General features: G+C 37.2%; 2 protein-coding genes across 4 annotated transcripts; one reads left to right on the top strand and one right to left on the bottom strand.

The window, feature by feature from the left end:
- Positions 1-2,227: 2,227 nt before the first annotated feature.
- On the top strand, positions 2,228-13,728 carry tram2 (translocation associated membrane protein 2). Of its 2 annotated transcripts, none has more exons than XM_079639591.1 (11): positions 2,228-2,519; positions 4,219-4,282; positions 4,375-4,484; positions 4,680-4,796; positions 4,880-4,938; positions 6,038-6,122; positions 6,256-6,326; positions 9,732-9,836; positions 10,313-10,456; positions 10,541-10,695; positions 12,530-13,728. In XM_079639591.1, exons 1-11 carry the CDS (start codon positions 2,400-2,402, stop codon positions 12,604-12,606), a joined length of 1,107 nt encoding a protein of 368 aa, XP_079495717.1. In that variant the 5' UTR covers positions 2,228-2,399; the 3' UTR covers positions 12,607-13,728. The 2 variants fall into 2 exon arrangements, with proteins under 2 accessions (XP_079495717.1, XP_079495716.1); XM_079639590.1 differs by having other exon boundaries at positions 2,280-2,519; positions 6,038-6,170; positions 12,530-13,707.
- On the bottom strand, positions 13,682-20,722 carry efhc1 (EF-hand domain (C-terminal) containing 1). Of its 2 annotated transcripts, XM_079639588.1 has the most exons (10): positions 20,512-20,722; positions 20,071-20,295; positions 19,590-19,877; positions 19,297-19,449; positions 19,007-19,199; positions 16,807-17,027; positions 16,090-16,230; positions 14,810-15,023; positions 14,579-14,731; positions 13,682-13,854 (listed from the first exon to the last, which is right to left on the bottom strand). In XM_079639588.1, exons 1-10 carry the CDS (start codon positions 20,572-20,574, stop codon positions 13,826-13,828), a joined length of 1,680 nt encoding a protein of 559 aa, XP_079495714.1. In that variant the 5' UTR covers positions 20,575-20,722; the 3' UTR covers positions 13,682-13,825. The 2 variants fall into 2 exon arrangements, with proteins under 2 accessions (XP_079495714.1, XP_079495713.1); XM_079639587.1 differs by lacking the exon at positions 13,682-13,854 and having other exon boundaries at positions 14,403-14,731.
- Positions 20,723-22,048: the final 1,326 nt, after the last annotated feature.

The raw sequence follows: 22,048 nt of genomic DNA, 5'->3' as shown, positions 1-22,048 counted from the left end.
CTGCGGCTGCACACAGAAAATATTAGTCATCATAAATAAAATTGAAGGAAAAAATAGCCTATTACACAATGGAAACTATATGACTAATATATACGGAACAAGTGTCAGATAAAACAGCTAAAGGGAGGCATTGAACTAATACAATAATGCAAAGAGAATTATATTACAGTATAATAACACTTCCCTGTGCCCGGTTTTTCAAAAGGTTTAATCCGGATCAAATTGATCCGGATTTAGTAATCCTTTTTTTTGCGATCCGTGATCACGTAATCCAGTTTACTTTTGAGCCAGTTTTTTAAAGCAACATCGGATTGGATCAATCTGATCCGGATAGGAACTTTTCAGGATCACCAAATCTGGAGAACCAGTTCTCAAACAGGATAGAACTAATAGATATGTAAAGAGCAACAAGTAGAATAGCCAGTGTGGGGTCAATATAAGTTTATTTTTATTTGAAATGAAAACACTTTAAAAAAAATTTAAAAACAATAAAAACCCCACCCCATCCTCTTCCAGCAGTCCGCTCATCTGAGACCAACACAAACACTGTACATTGAGGATATTTATAACAAGTTTCAAATATAGATGTATTGAATAAAAAAAAAAAAGACTTAATGGAGTTCTTAAGAGGTAGCTTTGCATGCCTTAACTACCTGAGAGCGGAACCACAGAAAGCATGCAACATAACCCTTGCCTGTATTGTCCTGCACAACATCGCTACTAAGCGCAATGTCACTCTCTGTGCTGACAATGCACCTGAGCCCCTTGGAGACCCTAACCAACCTCCTGCATTCTGCCAGAACGAGCAAACAGGATGTGCAACGAGGGACGCAATAGTTAGACACTATTTCTGATTTGGATTTGTTTTGGATTTCAAAAATCAGTTATTGCCATTCTTTGCATTTTTTTTGGTTATTCTGTAATCATTGCATGCATCACTAATAAATATTCTAAAAACAAAAATATTTTCAATTGTGATGAATATATATCTCAATTAGTGACAGATTAAAATGTATTGTTTTTGGTCAATTTTGACAGCTGTTTGGGGGATTATTTTATGAGGCCAAACTCTTTCTACTTTGCTGTAGGCCTATAAAGGCTGAATACGTTAAAGCCTACCTAATCACTGTAGCCTGACGGATGAACAAATAAAATTAAAACCTTATGAATAAATAGGATATCTTGTAAGATACTGCATGATGATCCAAATATAGTATTATTTGATACATTTTTTAAGTTTTCATTACATTTTGGGCATGAAATCCACGCTAAATCCACCCTTCTGATGGGATCAGTTTAATCCAGATTTTTTGGATCAAAGTGATCCAAATCCTACAAAAAAGTTCTGAAAAACCCAAACTAAAGGTTTGATCCAGATCAAAACCAAGATTGGATTACGTGATCTAATCCGATTATGTAATCCGTTTTTTCTTTTGAAAAACCCATTTTCAAGATTTGATCCAATCTGTTATCCAAAATCCTAGTGGATTACTTTTGAAAAACCGGGCCCAGGTTTCACACAGATAAGGTCCCAGACTAAAATGCATATTTGGGCTGTTTTATCTGAAAGCAACTTGATGTATCTTCAAATATGACAGTGGCATTGTTTTGTCTCAAGATGTACGCCAGTAATGTTTTTTTTTCTAAGGCACGTTTATAAAATCTACTTAAATGCCCTAATTAAACTAAGGCCTAATCCTGGTTTAATCTAAACTGTGTTTTGTAGAAATGTAGTTAACTAAGCTTAACACAAATTCGTTAGATTACATGAAAAATCTTAATTTAATAACTGGCTATTCAACGTTTTCAGTGTCGTTTTTCAGCTGTAAATGATCATCATACACACACTTTCTGTAGCGATACGTAGTTGTTGCTGTGCTGTCACGTGATATATGTTCCTTTTCGCAGCGCTGGTAGGGATAGACCAATCACAGTCGTTTCTGATAAGAAAATTAATAAAAAAAAAATCATTTTACAGCCATTGCTGATGCGGATTTTACGCGATTAAAATTATTATTTAATTTAATTTTTAATTATTATTAAAGTATTATTAAATAAAAATTTTTTTTGATGTACTACCGATTTCATTTATGAAAATGAAGCTTAACCTATTACTCGGCTAAATGCTATCTATAGGCTATTACACGACAAAATGTATTTTAATTGTATCTGTATCTGGAATGTTAAATTGTTAAACGAAAAGGAGTAGTACCTAAATGTTCCACCCAGTGGTCTGTCCATCACCAATCCTTTCTAACTTCTACCGCGCATGCGTGCTAACTTTGGTTCGTGGCTAAAGCGCGCATGCGCAGTGTGCTTACTAAAGTTTGGAGTGATTCGTGGAAGTTTCTTGAGATTTGGAGGAAAAAAAGCCTAGCAGAAAATCGGGAACTTGTAAAATGGCTTTTCGCAGGAGAAATAAGAGCTATCCTTTCTTTAGCCAAGAGTTTCTCATTCAGAATCACGCGGACATTGTCTTTAGTTTGGTTATTTTCATTTTGATTGGACTGATGTTTGAGGTGAGTAAGTTAAAGACTTTTGGATTCTCGTTTTTTTCTTGTCTGTGTCTCTGCCAGCTGTTTTTCTGCATGTCTCTCTTTGTTCTTCTGACTTTTACATTAAAAATTAAGCATGCAGTTTTAAGACGGACATTTTAACTTTAAAAACAGACCAAAAATGTGGACAGAGTCTACTTTTATTTGAATGTCTAACGTTAAAGCTTTTGAATCAAATCAAATTCACTTAACGTTAGCTGCTTGTAAAAGTCTCAGACACTCAATTTCTGCATTAATCTACAATAAAACATTTACATAATGCATTTAACGCCACTCTGGTTGAGTTTAGTCCATTAAAAGAAGTCCTTAACTTTATTCACAACTCAAATCCTAACATTATCACTGTCTCCTGGGCCCAGATTTCTGCATTGTGATGTTGATGAAGATACGTAAAGATCGTAAAGCATATTATGTGTAATTTAAACCGATAAACCTGGTGTCGTAATGGTGTATTTGAGTTGTATGATGTTCAGGTCTGAAGTGCCACGTCAAATCTCTCTTTCGGCCCCAGTTTGACTGGCATTCCTGAAGAGACCACTATATGAATCTCAGAAACGCTTCATATTCATATACAAAATGATCTGTCGCTTATGAAGCCCTAACCTAAAGCAAAAATAGGCATTTGAAGTTCAAGTTTCTAGGTAAACTGTCTTCTCGGGTTTGTAATTTTAGTCATAAACACTGAATGAAACTCTCTTCATGGTCTATTTCACTCATCTCATGTGTCATGCAAATATGTGTGTGTTCAGATGGGTTTCCCCCTTTTACACCTGCTCATCTGATTCTGAACATCTGTGTGTTTCATTCAAACACATCTGTGTTGTTCAGGCCTTCATGAAACGTGATTTGATTTGCAATTTCTCATTAATCAAACTGCTGAAAAAAATGCATGTGAAATGTCAGTACTGGTTTCATGCAGTTCTCCGGCCATTATATATTATAAGCTGGATTTATTAAGCTATTTTCAGTCAATTAAAGTCAATGTTTTAATGTACAACATAGAGCAGACAGCAATATTTTTGACATTGGAATGGCAAAGTGTTGTACAAGATCCCATTTTAGTAAATATTTTACATTAATTTTATAAGGAATAAGTACACAACTTGCAACAAATATATAATAATACTATAGAAGCTTGTTTCCACCAGGGAAAAAAAGGTAATTGTGACCTTAATCTCATAATTCTGACTTTATTTCTTGCATTTTTGTAACTCACAGTTGCGAGTTTATACTTTCAGTTGTGAGTAAAAGTTAAATACCTTTTTTATTTTTGTTCTGTGGTGGAAACAAGCTTCCATATAATACAAACTACTAAAATTATTAAAATACTTTTTTTATATATGATTAAAATTATACTTTATTTTCCACTGTTTGTTGCCATGTTATTCCTTTGAGTCTTTGTATTGGATAGTCGTCTTATTATTTACGTCAGAATGAAATAGGCTACTCAGGAAGTGTCTAACTATATATATTTTTAAATGTGTTAAAGAACAAGAATAATAAATCTAAACTTTAAATTTCAGCTGTAACTGTATGAAAGCACATGAGTGTTTATTATAGAACATGTGATCTGTATGTGTGTGTGTGTGTGTTTGGGTAAAGGGTCACGTCTGTGTGTTTTGCTCATCATTGTGGGGGAAAGTTGATTTCTTCTCTCTTTCAGACGACAGCCAAAACAGCAATTTTATTCATCCAGCCTCAGTACAACATCAGCACCATGAGCGCAGGTCTGACACAGTCATTTGCTTTGATAGTCTGTCATTACCAGTTCGGTCTGATGCATCTGCAACATGAGCTAACGTGTGTGTGTGTGTTTCAGATGGAGAAGTGACTCTGTATCATTATGGATGGAAAGACTGTGCCACTGTCCTCTTCTATCTTTGTATCACCATCATCCTTCACGCAGTGGTGCAGGAGTATGTGCTAGATGTAAGTGCTACAATGCAATGCATTGTGGGTAATGTAGTTTTATTGTAATTAACCATGCATTTGGCTCTATTATGTGAGAAAATTTCCATTGATGGCCATTTGAAAGTAGTTGTTGTTTCTTTGCAAGCAACAGATTAATTTATTTAATGTGCATACCATATTATTATTGTTCTTTTTCTTTGTGCTCCGTCGCAGAAAGTAAACCGGCGTCTCCACCTGTCGAAGAGTAAAAACACAAAGTTTAATGAATCTGGGCAGCTGTGTGTGTTTTACCTGGTGTCCAGTGTATGGAGTCTCTATGTCATCGCCACAGTAAGAGCCGCCAGATCACACACACACAGCATATTAGACCTCATGCTTTCTGTTTGGCACTTAATTGTTTATGTAATTAATAGGAGGGATTCCTCCTGCATCCCAGCAGCCTTTGGGAGAATTACCCTCATGTTCACCTGAGGTACATACACACATGATCAAAGCATGAATCTCACGAAAACTGTCAGGAGTCTTATTTCATCCAAAAATAAGAAAAAAAAGTATATGTAGATTTTTCATTAAGAAAATTAAGCCTATATATTTTTTTAAACTTTGCAATGAGATTTTTGTAATTTCTATGAAAAATGTATACATTTATATATTGCTGATTACCTATTTTCACAGTTGAATAGAATTTATGCAGATTTGAATTAATAATTATCTTTTAGGCGGCGATCATTTTTATTTTATTTTAAAAATGGGTTGAAAATATTTTTGTGTAAAAAGTATGAATGGCTTTAAAGGATTTATTTTGCTTACAAAAAATATATATATTTTCTGTTAATCAATGCAAACACTATTGTGTGTATACAACATTATTATGTAACATATAAAATAGATTAATAACATGAAGACATCTTCTGTTTTTATGACAGTAGCTATTAAAAAAAAAAAAGGTGGATGGAAACGCCAAGATGCACAAAAATGTAAAAAATATGCATAAAAAAATGTGCGCACTCAGATTTTAAAAAATGTATCCGATAAGAAGGCATGCACATAAACTATGATGGAAATACATTTACTGAATAAATCCCTCTAACAAAAAAAACTCATGTGACTTTGCCTCAACAAATTATGTGATTGGATAACTGGCCTAACCAGCTGACCAATTGCATCGCACAGCATCTTGAATGTTGGTTTGATTATTTGGTTTAATTCCCTCCCAGAAGTGTCTCGCATGATTGCGTTCACAAACATGATGCATCCGAACACAAGATACCATGACCGGGTTTATTGCATTTCGTCTGCTTGATCTGAGATGCGAGTCATTTATGATGTAGGGAAAAAGAGCCACATTGGCTTCTCTGATTACAGAAACTTCCAGTTTTAATATAGATGGTTTGCATCAATTTCCCAGGAAGTGACAATTTGGTTCTCTTGAACATGGAATGGAAACGCTGCTTTATTTGCAGATGTTTTATGGGATATTCCAATTTTGTGAATAAACTTTTGATGGAAACGTCTAGTGCCAGTGATTGGTTCTGTCAGATTGTCATGTGATTGTAATTGTCTTTCTGTAGGTTTCAGGTGAAGTTCTTCTACCTCACACAGCTGGCATACTGGTTTCACGCACTGCCTGAGCTTTACTTCCAGAAAGTGAGAAAGGTAAGCGAAGACGAGAGGAACGCAGAAACATTGAAGCAGGGGAGATACGTAGGTATATGCATAATATAATTAAAGTATATAATAACAGAAATATAATAAAACTATAATTGTGTTGCTCTTTTCATGTTTTTAGGAGGAAGTCCCTCGTCAGTTGCAGTACATCAGTCTCTACCTGTTACACATTCTGGCTGCGTATCTGTTGAAGTAAGTCATGAACCACACATGAAAACTAATAAATCACAGTAAAATTGCTGGACTGACTTTTATTAAGTCAGATCACCTTTATTAATAGCGCTTTATACAATCCAGATTTGTTTCATAGCAGCTTTACAGGAAAATTAAAATAACCGGAAAATGGTTAAATGATGCAAATAGAGTTTATTTCAGCTCTAGAAGAAAATAGTGTCGTTGTTCAGTGTTTATTCAGTTCTGTTGTGAAGAGCATCAATTATTGAATTGATTAATTTTAGCTATAAAGCAGTTCTGCAGAAAACAGTGATCCAATAGTGTCAGCGCAGTCAAGTGTCCCCAAATAAGCAAGCCAGAGGCGACAGTGGCAAGGAACCCAAACTCCATCAGGGGACAGAATGGATTAAAAAAAAAACCTTGGGAGAAACCAGGTTCAGTCGGAGGGCCAGTTCTCCTCTGGCCAGTGAACGCACACGGTGTGATTATGATTCAGGCTGCATCACAAGTCATAGATTGTGGATCGGTATCATTCAACTATTTCATCCAGTTCCTTTTGCTTGAAGATTGGATTCGATTCATCACGCCAGTATGGAGATGAAGCTGGTCATAGGTCTGGTTCTCGTTGTGTTTCCTGAGGATCTGTGCCGATGGCTGTCGTGTCGACGAGGTCTTCACAGGGGATTGTCTAGTAGACACGGTCTCTGCTGACATTCAGGGCTGCGTTTTGGTCGTGTCTAGGTGTGGGTCCACCCTCTAATCTGGATACAGATCTGATACGGCTGACTACGGTAACCTCAGGATAAACAGAGAGAGACTAATATTAGCATAGATGGCATTCTTCTTACGATGTAACGAGTACATCTGGTGTTATGGGAAGTGTTCCTGGTTCCTGTTGACGTAATTGCAGCCTAACAATCCTTTAATGGATGCGAGTGGTTTATAGAAATATGATAATGTGTTATGTATATGCCTTGTTAAAGAGATGTGTTTGTAGTCTAGATGTGTTCTGCTTCCTGAACAAGGCTAGGAAGACTGTTCCAGAGTTTGGGTGCTAAATAGTACAAGGATCTAATGCCTGCAGAATATTTTGATATTCTAGGTATTATCAACCGGACAGAATTTTGAGATCGCAATAGACGTGAAGGACTATAATGTGAGAGCTCTCTCAAGTACTGGGGAGCTAAACCATTTAGTGCTTTGTAAGTCATTAGCAAGATTTTAAAATGTGTGAAATGCTTAAAAGGGAGCCAATGCAGTGCTGATAGAACCGGGCTAATATGGTCATACTTCCTGGTTCTAGTAGGAACTCTAGCTGCTGCGTTTTGGACTAGCTGGAGTTTGTTTATTAAAGGGATGGTTCACCCAAAAACGGAAATTGTCATCATTTTGTCATGAGTAAATGATGGTAACTAACCAGACAGTTGACAGTAGCCTTTGACTTCCATAGTAAGAAAAAAAAAAAATACTATGGAAGTCAATGGGTGCAGTCAATTGTTTGATTACCAACATTCCTCAAAATATCTGCTACTATACATCTATACTATAACTCCTACAGTTGGAACAACTTGAGGCTGAGTAAATTACATTTTTGGGTGAACTATCCCTTTAAGCGTGCAAATCAACCACACAGTAGAGCATTACAATAATCTAGCCTTGAGGTCATGAACGCATGAACTAACTTTTCTGCGTTTGTCATTAAGAGTATATTTTGTAGTTTAGATATATTTTTAGGATGGAAGAATGCGGTTTTTCTGATGCTAGAAAAGTGGCTTTCAAATGAAAGATTGGTATCAAAGTGCACACCCAGGTTCCTAACTGATGACGAAGACTTGACAGCCATCAAGTGTTAGACAGTATTTTGTGTTATTACATGCCCAGAGGTTTTTGGACCAATAATTTTTTTTTTTTCAGAATTGAGTGGTAGGAAATTACTAGTCATCTTATTATTATTATTATTATTATATCTACTAAGGCATTTTGATAAGTTTGTGAACTGGTATGTTTCACCAGGGTGCGAATAAATATAGAGCTGAGTATCACCAGTGTAACAGTGAAAACTAATCCCATGCTTCCTAATGATATCTCCTAAGGGTAGCATGTACAGAGTGAACAGCAACGGTCCTAGTACTGAGCCTTGTGGTACGCCATACTGAACTTGTGATTGATATGAAATCTCTTCGTTTACTGCTACAATTTGTAACCCGTTAGATAAGTATGATTTGAACTATGCCAATGCAATTCCACTAATGCCAACATAATTTTCAAGACTATTCAAAAGAATGTTGTGGTTTATAGTATCAAATGCAAAAAATAAGATCCAGTAATACTAATAGAGAGATGCAACCCCGATCGGAAGATTAGAGCAAATCATTTGTAACTCGGAGAGCAGTCTCAGTACGGTCTAAATTAGTTGGGCGATATGGCCAAAAATAGTATCTGTGTAGTATCATTCTGTGTTTTATGATTTAAAACAAATATAAACTTGAACGATTTAATCAAGTTTTTAAAATGATCTGAGATGTCATCGCTCTGCTGCAGAATTTCAACGGCATCAACATTGATTCCATGTGACAATATTAGATCTAAAGTATGATTACGACAACGAGTGGGTCCTGACACGCGTTTTCTAACTCCAATAGAGTTTAAAATGTCTATAAATACCTTTTATACCTTAGCCTTTAAGACTTTATCTGCAGCCAGGATTTCTTTCATAAATCTTTATGCTGCCCTGGTGGCCTATATACAGTAGCCAGAACAAAATGTCAAACAGGATTTATCATTCACACTAGATAGTGTTACATTAAGCACCAACACTTCAAAATAATTCTACTAAACCTCTGAGTTATACTGAAAATATTACTATAAATTACAGAAACACCTCCCCTTTGCCTTTCAGACGAGGCTCATGTTTATAACAATACTCTGGAGTCATTTAAAGTATTGTGTAATCGTCTGGTTTTAGCCTGGTTTCTGGTAAACACAGCACATCTAGGTTATGATCTGTGATCATATCATTTACTATAAGTGCTTTTGTAGAAAGTGATCTAATATTCAGCAAAACAAGGTTTATCATTTATTCGTCTGTATTATATACTTTTTTTTTTTATTTGCTGAACATCAATTAAATTTTTACCCTTAAATGGGTTTGAGATTTTTGTATTTACTAGTTCGGGGAACCGAAACGATCTCTATATAAGTCTTTTATGGTATGAGACTGGTACCATGTCTGTTATTTACACAAGCAATATCACAAGTGGTAAAATCGCAATGAAGAAGAGAAAAAATATATATATTTACGTGTGAGCCCTAAAAACTAAAAAGGTAGTTTATTCAAGTAATATTTAAATTTAACAACTGTATAATATCCGATGTTTGCATGAAGAATGATTGATTTATTATATATTGTTCATCTCTCTTCAGCTTGACACGGGTCGGGCTGGTTCTGTTGTTTCTGCAGTATATTTCTGAGATGGGCTTCCATCTGTCTCGACTGTTCTACTTCACTGATGAAAACCACCACAAAATGTGAGCCAAACTTCCTCAGACATCATGCTTTAATTCCATAATGTATACATTACCATTCAAACTATTTTTTTTATTATAGAAATTAATACTTTTATTCTGCAAGGATGCATTAAATTGATCAGAAGTGACTGTAAAGATGTAAACTTTCTATTCATCAAAGAGCATGCATCATCGCAGTTAAGCAGCACGATGATAATTATATTATAATAAGAATAACTGGAGTAATGATGTTGAAAATTCAGCTCTGATTGCAGGAATAATTTACAGTTTAAAATATATTCAAATAGAAATCAGTAATATTGTGAAATATGGTACTTTAAAAAGAACAGTTTTTACTGTATTTTTGATCAAATAAATGCAGCGTTGGTGAGCAGAAGATATGCATTTCGAAAGCATAAACTGACCCGAAACTTTGACGGTCACTTATATCATAATCTCTCTATATAACAGCAAATATGTTTGTTTTGTGTGTGTAGGTTTGAGATGTGGTCCGTTGGGTTCGTCCTGACCCGTATGATCACTCTGACTCTGATGTTCCTGGCTGTCGGCTTCGGTTTGGCTCGTTCTGAAAACCAGATGCTTGATTTGGAGACTGGAAACTTCAACACTCTTTCTATCAGGCGAGACAGACATTCACGCTCATTGTAGTTCAGTACATCACGAGAGACCCAGACATGAGAGTAATGCTGAAATGTGTCACGCAGGCTGCTGGTGCTGTTCATGGTGTGTTTCACTCAATCCTGGCTGCTCTGGAAGTTCTTCCGGTTCCAGCTGAGCCGAACACGTGAGCTGAGATTAGAGCAAGCCAAGAAGAGAGCGGCTACTAAACAGATGCAGCGCACGCCGAAACGAGATTCAGGTACATGCTCGTTCTAAATTACACTGCTCTAATTAGACCCCGATATACAGCTGAAACTCGAAAAATTACAATATCATGCAAAAGTTTAATTTATTTCAGTAATTCAACATAAAAGGTGAAACTAATATATTATATAGACTCATTACATGCAAAGTGAGATATTTCAAGCCTTTATATTTGTTATAATTTTGATAATTATGGCTTACAGCTTATGAAAACCCCAAATTCAAAATTAGAATATTGTGAAAAGGTTTTCATAAGCTGTAAGCCATAATTATCAAAATTATAACAAATATAAAGGCTTGAAATATCTCACTTTGCATGTAATGAGTCTATATAATATATTAGTTTCACCTTTTATGTTGAATTACTGAAATAAATTAACTTTTGCACAATATTCAAATTTTTCGAGTTTCACCTGTTCATATTTTCTTAGGGCTAAAAAGAAGTTTAAAATACCTGAGCATCGTTATACTGTTAGTGAACATCCCAACTACGTTTGGATGAATTTAAAATATGTTCTGCACGCTTCATTCTCAATATCAAAATAAACGTCACCATTGGCTACGTTGTGTGCATGAATAATTGTAGTTAATAAAAATTTTGGATAAACTATCTCTTTTAAGCTTAAGGCTCAGATATACTTTAAGTGAAATAGAAGAACGAACTGGTGTGACGTAACAAACAAAATCAGACCAGAACAAAATTCGGTTTGGGTGGTCAAAACTACTTGCCAGTGATATTTCCGCTGCGGAGGCGAGGGTGGGAAAATAATCCACAGTACAAAAAGAAACCGATGCAAATATTATGAAATTGTGTATAAATCGCTAATTTTTCTTAAGTGTTTCTAACAGCAGTTAAAGTTACAGCAGAACAAAGCATCTCTTGGAATTAATGTAAAAAATGGTGGGAAAACTTGAGAAATATACTTGGTTTTAATAAATGGAACAATAATTATGCTGTTAAAAATGTAAAAATAGATTTGTTTTGTTTGTTTGTTTTTGATCGTGCTAGTCGTTTTATTTATTTAACCTGAAAAATGTGTCAAAATTAAGTATAAATGGAACATGAATTTATATAAAATAAAATAATGTTTTTAAAACAAAAACCTGTTACGTAATCATGAACCAATTTGTCGTTCAAATGCGTTTAATAAATCCAGTCGAAGAGAACTTTTCTGAGTTGGCTTTGGCAAGCAGTTTCAAACTCTAGAAATGACTCCAAGCGAACTCGGTTTTGTTCTGATTTTGGCTTCATGCACACTGTCCGTTTTGTTGGATTGACAACCGCGTTTACTTACCGGTGTGAATCTCAATGTCCTGTTCACACAACAACTTAGAGTAGCGTCTTGTAACTGAACTGTGCATGAACAAAACCCTGTTATGGACTTCAATAAAAGACACAACAGTGTTCTGCGGTTTTGTGAACATGGCCTTTGAAATAGGAGAACGAACTTCATTTGGAACAATAAGTATATTTGAGCCGTAAGCTTAAAAGATTTACTTTACCCAGAAATTGTATTAATTACTCATCCATCCTGTCGTAACCAGTGCTGACGTGCCAATTTTCTTATCCAATGCGATGCAGGATTTCTGGCTGAACTGTTGGTCTAAGCTATTCACAAAAGCTTTATGTGAAGAACAGTTTTTGTAGGTTTCTAGGTGAACTTTCCCTGGCCTCTGGGCAATAATATTCTTTTATTGTGTGTGAAAGCCAAAGCGTGACGCACACACTGGTTTTGTAGGTCTGATGTCTTCGGTTACACACATGACGAAGTTTGGTGTTCGACGTTGCATTTTTTTCCTCTCTAACACGAGCCGTTTGTGTCCTGCAGTCGGTCATCATGAGAATGGACTCATTAAAGCGGAGAACGGCACATCTCCTCGTCTCAAGAAGGTCAAGGCGCCGTAAACTTCAGCCTCACTCCAGCGGATGGCCTCCACACATCGAGGGCACAGGAAACAGATCATCTGCTTCCTGTTACCACATCAAGAGAAGTGCATGTGGCGTTTCTCTGAGGAAGTGACAACAGGACCCTCAACAGGCTCTTGTCGACATTTCTAAACTTCTTTCCAGTTTCAGTATTCGTTATTTCTTCTGCATATGTTTTCTAAACTTCACTCAGTCTTTCTTTATTAAAGCGCTGTTTTGAGGTTAGTTTGTTTTTCTGCATTTGAGGTATAAAAGTGGCAACTACGGTGGCCTTGAAAGGACACTCATTGAGATGATTTGAATCAAAGGTGTTATTTTGAGACTTCACACATTCTGAGTTTGTAATGAACAAAATATTTACATGACAATCTAAAAAGATCTGGCAAAGAAACAAGGAAAATCCATGTTTTTTGTCCAGTTTGAGGTAGGAACAAATGTTGTAGTTGTGAAATGAATCAGAGCAAACACACTCAGTCTTTCTCCTGTAATGAGTGTTTATGGAGGTTCTGCTTTGTACGTTTATGCAGTTTGATATTTTATTGTATATGACGATGCTTTATAAATATTGAACCTTTTTGAATAGTAACATTGTTTTGAGTTTTCTGGCTTTACAGATAGTTCACCTTTTTTTTGCTTTATTTACTTTATTTAATCATTAGCTGATAATGAAATGGCAAACAGAAAAGAATTCACATTTGGTCTCTTATGAGAATGTCACATTTCATCTGAAAAGAGAAAATGGTTTTACAATTTTTTTTTTATTATCTGTTCGTACTAAAAATAAAACAAGCATAAACTGAAAACAACTAATTAATACTTAATTTTAAATACCTATTTTCCCATGAAAGCTTAATTTTCATAGCCGTCAATGGACTAACAGACAGCTCTCAGATTTTATAGAAAAGATATTAATTTGTAATCTGAAGATGAACAAGTCTTTGAATAATTAATGACAGGATTTGAATTTTTTGGGGGAACTATCCCTTTAAGATTTTCATGAATCCAAGATTCATACGTAAAGGGTCATTACCCCAATAACACTAATTTAACATGCTTGTTTTGCTCTGTCTTTATTGCACATTTACATCACACGCCATGGATAAACAAAAGCAAAAACAAAAACTCCTTTTCACAGACGATATCTGCTGGTATCTTGAGGATTGGTAGCATTATACTGGACAGAACTGCTCAGCAGATTTCAGCTCCGGAGGAGGTCTGGAGCTCCATCTGTCTCAGATGTGAAGAGAAACATTCAATAAGATTTCTTGTGAAACTCTGTTGAGGCATTATCCTCATGTTGTTCCAGACCCGCAAGACTTTCGTTCATCTTCAGAGCACAAATGAAGATATTTTTGATGAAATCTGAAAGCTTTCTGTCCCTTCATTGACCGTTATGCAACTACCACTATGACTCTTCAAAAAGTTTATGACGAGATTGTGAAACTAATTCATGTGAATTGAGCGGTTTATACGCCCGATAGCAAACCTCAATGGTTCTTGCGAAAGCTTAACAAGAATGAACCTCATTGGTTCTCGCACGTCAAGCGAACATGCTTGAGCTTCGGTTTACCACAACTGACGTGTGAATTGATTAATGTTTAAATGTGAATACAAGCCTAAATGAAATCTGTTCATCATATAAAGCGATCGAGTCTCTTCAGAACATTTGGACCAAACCGCTCAATTCATATGGATTCGTTTTACGATCTTTTTATTAACTTTTTTTAAGTGTCAAAGTGGTAGTTGCGTAACTGTCAATGGAGGGACAAAAAGCTCTCAGATTTCATCAAGAAGATCTTCATTTGTGTTCCTGAAGATGAACGAAAGTCTTACAGGTTTGAAACGACGCAAGGGTGAGTAAATGACGTGAACTTCATTTCCCCTTTTCACTTGGTTGAAGATGTAACCGAAAGGCTGCAGTTGCGAAACCACAACCAAACATCTTTTTTACCTTCACGTTGCTCGTCCTGGTCTGAGGTCTGATTGACCACAAACTTCTGTCTCAGTGAAGACAGTGTGTGTTCAGGGATGTGATGGGACACTGACTCCAGATAACTTGACACGTAACGATCAGCATCCGTCAGGACAAACCGATGGCCAAACACTGCAGAGGAGAGCAGAACGAACACAAGCATTAGAAAAACAGTGATGATTCCCAGGAAGTCTTGTCTCTGATCTGTACCTTCCACAGTAGCTCCAATAGAGAAGTCTGCTGGCCCGTAGTATTCTGGGTTTTCCACTGTGCTTCCTGGTTTTGAGACCCGAGTCTTCTCTAGGAATTTTCCTCCGATGATGCCAGAATTACGTGCGGATTTCTCAAAGATGCTGATCATGTCATCAGACAGGTAGTAAGACAGAACGAAGCGCCGTCCCTCATCCAGGGGATTCTGGGAATCCTAAGGAAGATGATAACAGTGATATATAAGAAATAATGTATAGTCATTTTCACTAAATAAACCTTGACATGATGAACAGGACCTGATGCAGATGAAATCTAAATAAATAAATCAATACATTTGTGGACATGTAATATTGATGTAAGATTTATTTGATAATTTTACCTGTATATCATCTTAAATCTTCAAACAACAAAAAAATAAAGATAGTTCACTGTTCAAAACAATTGGCCTAACAACAAGACGAACACGGCAGCAACATTACTCCTATAAAAGGCAGGGGTGATGTGTTTCAGAAACATTTTTTGTTAGGCTGGTTAAGTCTCTTCGCATCCTGATAGCAATCACCAAGTTAAGTGGATAAAATGTATATATATATATATCATCTGTGGAAGGCGTAGGACCATGACATATTTATCCAATAATTGCATTTGCTCCAAATGCAATGATACGATGTCCTACCTGTCTGTCAACGACGTATATGTATTGCTCACGCAAACGTCACACATTACCATCGGGTTTCATGCTATGAGTTAGACAGACGTCAGTCACCGAGCAGCGCAAACGAAACATCAGCCGCCTTTAACCGTTCCTCCTGAACCAAAACAACCAGCTAATGCTGCGTTCACGCCATAACTACTGTCATTTGGAGATGGAGACCCGTGACGTTATACTCGGAGCGGTTCGTGACTCGAATTCATGCGTTTCGATGTCAACACTATCAGCGCTGAAATGAATCTGCAGCAGTCAGGTGGTACAGGTCAGAGCTCTTTAAGTTGTTGATCTTCATTATTATTGTAATGTAATGTGCTTTGAGACATAAGGTAGTCTAACGCTGTATCTCGTGATGCTCTAGGAGACGTGGCTTTGGAGACGCTCTGATGGGAGGGTCGGACATTATGCTTTCAAAGCTAGCTCGCTATTGCTAGCGTCTCCGAAAATTGCCAACCCTACCTTTAAAGTCACAATGATTTTCATCATAACAAACGTTTATTTGCTCATGCTGTCCGTGTTGTTTTAGGGCAATACTCCGTTTGGAGATTATGCAAATGAGGTGCATTCTCACCAGCCGTGCGGCGTAACGCAGGACTTTGTGGTCGTTCTCCAGCAGTTTGATCACGTCTTTCTTGGGCGGTTCAGGAACCAGAGACAGACAGTTCTGTAACGAGTCCTCCAGAGAACCGAAGCCGTTATACGGAGGGATCACCTGCGTGACAGCATGACATCATCACCACAATAAAAATCATGCGTGCGTACAGAACTCATGGACAGACTAATATATGGATGAAGAGATGGAGGGAAGGAAAATGAAACGCATCATTTACTTCAAAAACAGTCTGGATAGAAAATATTCCATGAAGGTCATTTTCCATGAATAGGGTACAAAATAGGCCTTTTTGTGTATTTTTGCGTTTAAGCAAAAAAATTATTTAGTTAATAATGTTTTTTTATTTATTTATTTTTTTAAGAAGACCGATTCGCTAATAAATCATTCAGACCATTCGTTGAAAAAAATGAGTGGCAAAATGCATCAATCATAGCTACTGACTCTGAATGGTGTATTTCTGCAATGGCATCACTAACTGAAAACATTTGCGCGATGCTTCATTCACAACGCTAGATGTCAGAATAGTCTAAGACGACTGTGGCGCAAACATAGAACATGAGTGTACCCTATTTGTGGAAAGTGCCAGATATATCACTTGAAATGACATACCATTTGCATACTAAATCTCATTTAACTTTCAGATGAGATTAGCCCAATGAAGAGAATGTATCTGACCCTCTTGATGTCTTGTGGTGTCCTGGTGTCAACAGTAAACGGTTTGAGCAAGATGTCGGGGTGATTCTCCTCAAAGTATTTCCGGGTGAAGTTGTCGCAGTCATACAGCAGGAAGCGCCTCCCCATCAGCAGGACCTCCTGACCGACCCTGAAGTCTTGAGGAGAGAAATACTCCTCCACATCATGAGCGGAAACTTCCAGAACACTGCTGGGGAATGGCTCTGAGTCAAGAAAGAGAGATGTTTAAGGATTCGGTGTTAATATATTGATTATGTCCTTTGATTATGCTCATGTGAAATATGAATTCAGTCATTTATTGTCTAAACTTCTATAAACATAAAAAAAAAAAAAAAACTGAAGCAGGTTTGTCCCCGTGTTAAAATTAGTTCTGTAAACTATATTTCTGTCGTGACAACTCTATGAGTGTTAGGCATAGTAATGGATATGATAATGTTGATATATCTTGGCAGAATATAGGAGCAAGTATAGGAATAGCTTCTGCCAATACACAATGCGATGCGGTGAGCAAGTAAGACATGCTGCTGCTGTACAATATAGCGTACATGAGTTACCCGTAGCAGATCTATACAGGTGGAGCTGGGGGAGGTGGAGGGTTTCTGAAAGTGCGCTGCAACTGTTCCAGAAAATGCTGACCAGTATTTGAAGGTTGAGCAGCGAGCTCATTGGCTACTAATACAGCAGTTAATGACCTATCAGCCTGTGCCATCTAGAGTTTCATGACAGAACTATATATTATCGCATAGCTCTATTTTTAAGAGTTTTTATTTATTTTTAGAATTGTTGCCTTTATTGAGACAGGACAGTGTAGATAATCAATAGGAAGTGAAGAGGGAGAAAAGAGGGGGTGGGGTCAGGAAAGGTCCCCAAGTCGGTGTTGTGATGAATTCTGACCCCGCTAGATTATTAGGATTGGGGTTAGGATTAAGTAATCAGATAACAGACTCAACGAGGAGGGTTATTTGGCAGGGAGATTCGGCACAACACCAATGCCAGGTTGCATAAAGCACCAAGAGTGTAATTTTCCCTTAAGAACGGCCTTTAGGTTTTCCTTAAACTTGAGGGCGTTGCAAAAAATAACCGTTAAGTAGGTGAAATGACATAAACCCTAAGAATTACCCTTAAATATCTATATTTCCCTTAAGCAATCTCTTAAAAAACGATGAGTGTTGCATAAAGCCACTTAACTGTCATTTTCCTAAGTATAACATAAGGTTTGGAAAACTTCACCTTAAGTGTTACACGGAGCGAGCAGGTTCAATCCAAGTCTTCTAACGAGACGCGATCGGCCCTTTATATGCTAATTTGTTTATTTTTTTGCCGTTTTTTCATATAAACACATAAAGCACATGTTATATGGTTAACGGAACCTCTTTCGAAACAGCCTGAATCATACGGATTACTTTTTTCAATAAATGGACAGAAATGATGAGCGAATATTAAAAATGTCTTAATTGTGTCTAAAGATGAATGAAAGACTTATGGGTTTAAACCGACATGATTGTGAGTATTTATTCAATATTTGAGTAAACTATCAATTTGAGTTTTGTCTTGTCTGGTCCTTCTCTTTAATATTTGCTTTTCCTTATCCATGTTATGCTGTTTTCTGTGATGTCTATTAACAAATAACGTGTCCATGACAGCAATCGAATTTTATAACAGCAAAACCTGGGAAACACTTAACGGTTCCCCTTACCTGAGAGAACCGTTTGAGGGATTATATGCAACACTCTTAAGTCATTCCCTTAGCTGAGGGAAAATCACACCTTAAGGGAAAAACTTGAGGTGCTTTATGCAACTGGGCAGAGGACTCGAACTCAGGTTGCCTGAAGCGCAACCGCGCTGCCCACGAGGCTATCGGCTCCGACAGCTCTCTGTCTAAAGTTGGATATATATTAAATCCAACTTTATCCACATACAGTACATACAGTTCACTACCGTAAATCAGTATGTACTACAGTAGGACTATATAGCAAATATCAACTACACTGATACATATATTTTTTTTTGTCGCAAAATGTGACTGACTATATTATTGCCCAGCTCTTTAAATAAAGTTGGATGTATAAGTATGTCCAAATTTATACAGATCGATAGATGGGTATGGATGGATGGTGTAATGTGTATTGTGAAAAGCACTATGCAGATGAATGTGTCTTGACTTGTGTGTTTATGATCTCACCACAGGCTGGTTTGATGTGTTTGGGAACCTTCTGTCTGCGGAGTAGAACTGGGAACGGGTCCCGGCCGCTGTTGGCCTCGTGATGTTCACAGATCTCAACAGAATCATCCACAAGATAGTAATGCAGCGTTACCGGCCGTTTCTCTCCGTACAGAGAGTGTGAGTCGTCCCAAAGCGCAAAGAAGCGCAGCACCTGGAAATACACACAAGACCGCACAGAAATGATGAGTGAGAGAATGAACTGATGTGTGGGCGAACACACAGGAGTGTGTGTGTGTGTGTGTGTTTACCTGTCGATCCAGGGCGAGGAACCGCTCCAGCTGATGGTTGTGGTCGTAGGGTGTGATGTGAGTTTGTTGTGCCTGAATGCGGCGGATGGTGTACGGGTCACTGGGAATGGACTCCGACTCATTTAGTACTATTCCCTGACTCTCCATGAAGTCCTACACACACACACACACACACACACACACACATGCACGCTCAGTCAAACCAAACCATCAGAAGCAGAAGTCTATAGAGTCAGTGTGTGTGTGTGTGTGTGTGTCTGTGTGTGTGTGTGTGTGTGTGTGTGTGTGTGTACCTGTGTAAAGGCATCGCACTGTGTTATCCTGTAGTCCGTTCCAAACAAACTCATGTCCATCCCAACATTGAGGTCTTTCCAGTGGTAAAGATCACCGAGCTGGTTTTTGACCAGCCTCTGACGTTTGATCAGTTTTCCCTGTGGGATTCCCGAGTTTTCCACCGGTGGCTCGATCACACACATGCTGTCATCGTCCAAGTGATAATAAATAATCACCGGACGAACGCGAAAGTGCTCATCCGGGGAGTGCAACACTTCCTGCCGGAAGAAACCGTAGAAACGCAGAACCTGGAAAACAGAGTAAAGGTGAGAGGTTGGTTCGGTTTCAATGAGATGGATGGATGGATGGATAGATAGATAGATAGATAGATAGATAGATAGATAGATAGATAGATAGATAGATAGATAGATAGATAGATAGATAGATAGATAGATAGATAGATAGATAGATAGATAGATAGATAGATAGATGACTCTTCACCTTCTTGTCATAAGCAGCGTGTGCCGGTATGTGCTGTAGCGGTGGGTGTCGGTGTGTGTCTGTACCGTAGGTCAGGTTCGGGATGTCATTGATCAGCTGGTTCCTCTCACTGTGACTGATGTTCACTGACAGAAGAGGCTCTTGTCCTGTACCGACCGCGGGCCGCCGGGGCAGAGCGTAACCGTTCTTATAATCAAGAGTCTGAGCTCTGTGGAAAGCGGATTTCTGAATAACAGCACAGAAATAATGGGTCAAAATGTATAACAATATAATATCAGCATATCTCATATATCATTTACATAATGCTCCTTGAAAAAGAAGAAGAAGAATGATTAATTAATTTCCAGCAAAATTGCATTTAGGAACAAGATTTAAAAATGCAGAATTAGATTAAAACAAGACAGCAAAGTTAATATGGGCCTAAAGGTCAAAGTTTCTCACCGTTAAATTGCGAAAAGTGTTGCCTGGCAGGAAAGGAAGCCCATGGGTTGTATTTATAGACATTATGGCTAATTACTCTAATCTATATTAAAATAAAATAAAAGGCAAGTAACCAAAATAAGTTAATATAACTTGTTCTCTCACGGGAACTGCTGCTCTTCCCTGAGGAGGTTTGTTTACATCTGCCTCCATGGAGACCACAAACACTGGCAGTTGTCATGGTGATGTAAACACTTCCTTTCATGCACGATGTGAATCATTCACCGACAGGTGGCGCTATAAATTCAGTTTATTCAATGCAGTTTATTTAAAGCTCCATAACAATCAAAACAAAACCCTGCACAGGTCCTGCTCTGTACATGAGCTGATATTCCTATAAAAGCCATGCTGAAATATTACTGGAAAATAAAACAACAGCAGTAAACAAACAAGTCTGTGGTGGTGTCCAACGCAAACATCCTGCCGCACACGATTTAAGAGCTCAGGTGCAAACAAACAATCCACATGCACACAAATGTTGAGTCACTTCATGTTTTGGCTTGGTTTGAGTGTCAAGAGAATAAAAACCTTAAATATTACTTATAAAATGAACGATGTGTGGGCATGGGCTCCTAAAAATAAAGGTTTCAGCGAGAGGACGGCGACTACAGGCTTCACCATTTACCAGACTTATGTCAGCTTTGTCAGAATCTTTCTTATCAATCTATTAAAATCGGTCATATTTTTTTTAACAACAGATAGAGATCCCTAATTTTAGGTATTGCTGAAAATGAAATATATATATATAATTATTTATTTATTCATTTATGAGCCATTTGATCTTAAAATGTATAATGTCTTATTTAATATTTTTTATATTTAATATATATATATATATTTTTTTTTTTACCACCTGCTGAGTTCTTGACCACATTTTCTTTTGACTTTTTTTTATGGGGCCTAAATTTCTTTTGATATAATATTACATTTCTGAGCATATTAACCCTCTGGTGCCCTTCAAACATTTTTGACCCAAAAATTGTACTTTTTTTAATTTATTTATTTTATTAGAATGGTATGACACTTGGTAAAGGTTTTTGCACTTGCTATGTGAACACGCACAAAAAAAAAATTATGGACATGAATCGAAAAGGTTCAATGGTCCTGAAAAAAAATAGTCACATGTACTGTTCATAGTCAAAAATGAGCGCATTGGAAATGAATCTGAAGCGACAATCATCTAGTGGAAGTGTTTGGTACTGCGCCCAAACAAAATCTTACTGAAAGCTAATTTTTTGAGATATCAATTTCCAACTCCTGACTCGCTCTGGTGTTGACGGAAGCAGATGCTTTTATACCAGGGGCTGCCAGGGGCGTGGCAGAGTAGCGTCACAGAGTACCCTACGTCAGAGAGTACCCCTACTTCAGGAGATTCCGTTTAACCTGAAGAGGGCAGCACTCAGACGTTTTTACACCATATATTTGAAAATTAAAACACTTTATACTCAAATGTTAAAAAAAGTACTCGAATCAATGAACAGCATTTATGAAGCTCCAT

Source organism: Phoxinus phoxinus, assembly GCF_949152265.1.
Source record: "Phoxinus phoxinus genome assembly, chromosome: 16".
NCBI classification, from domain to species: domain Eukaryota; kingdom Metazoa; phylum Chordata; class Actinopteri; order Cypriniformes; family Leuciscidae; genus Phoxinus; species Phoxinus phoxinus.
The sequence above is the reverse complement of the archived record's forward strand: the minus strand, read 5'-3'. Positions and strand labels throughout refer to the sequence as shown.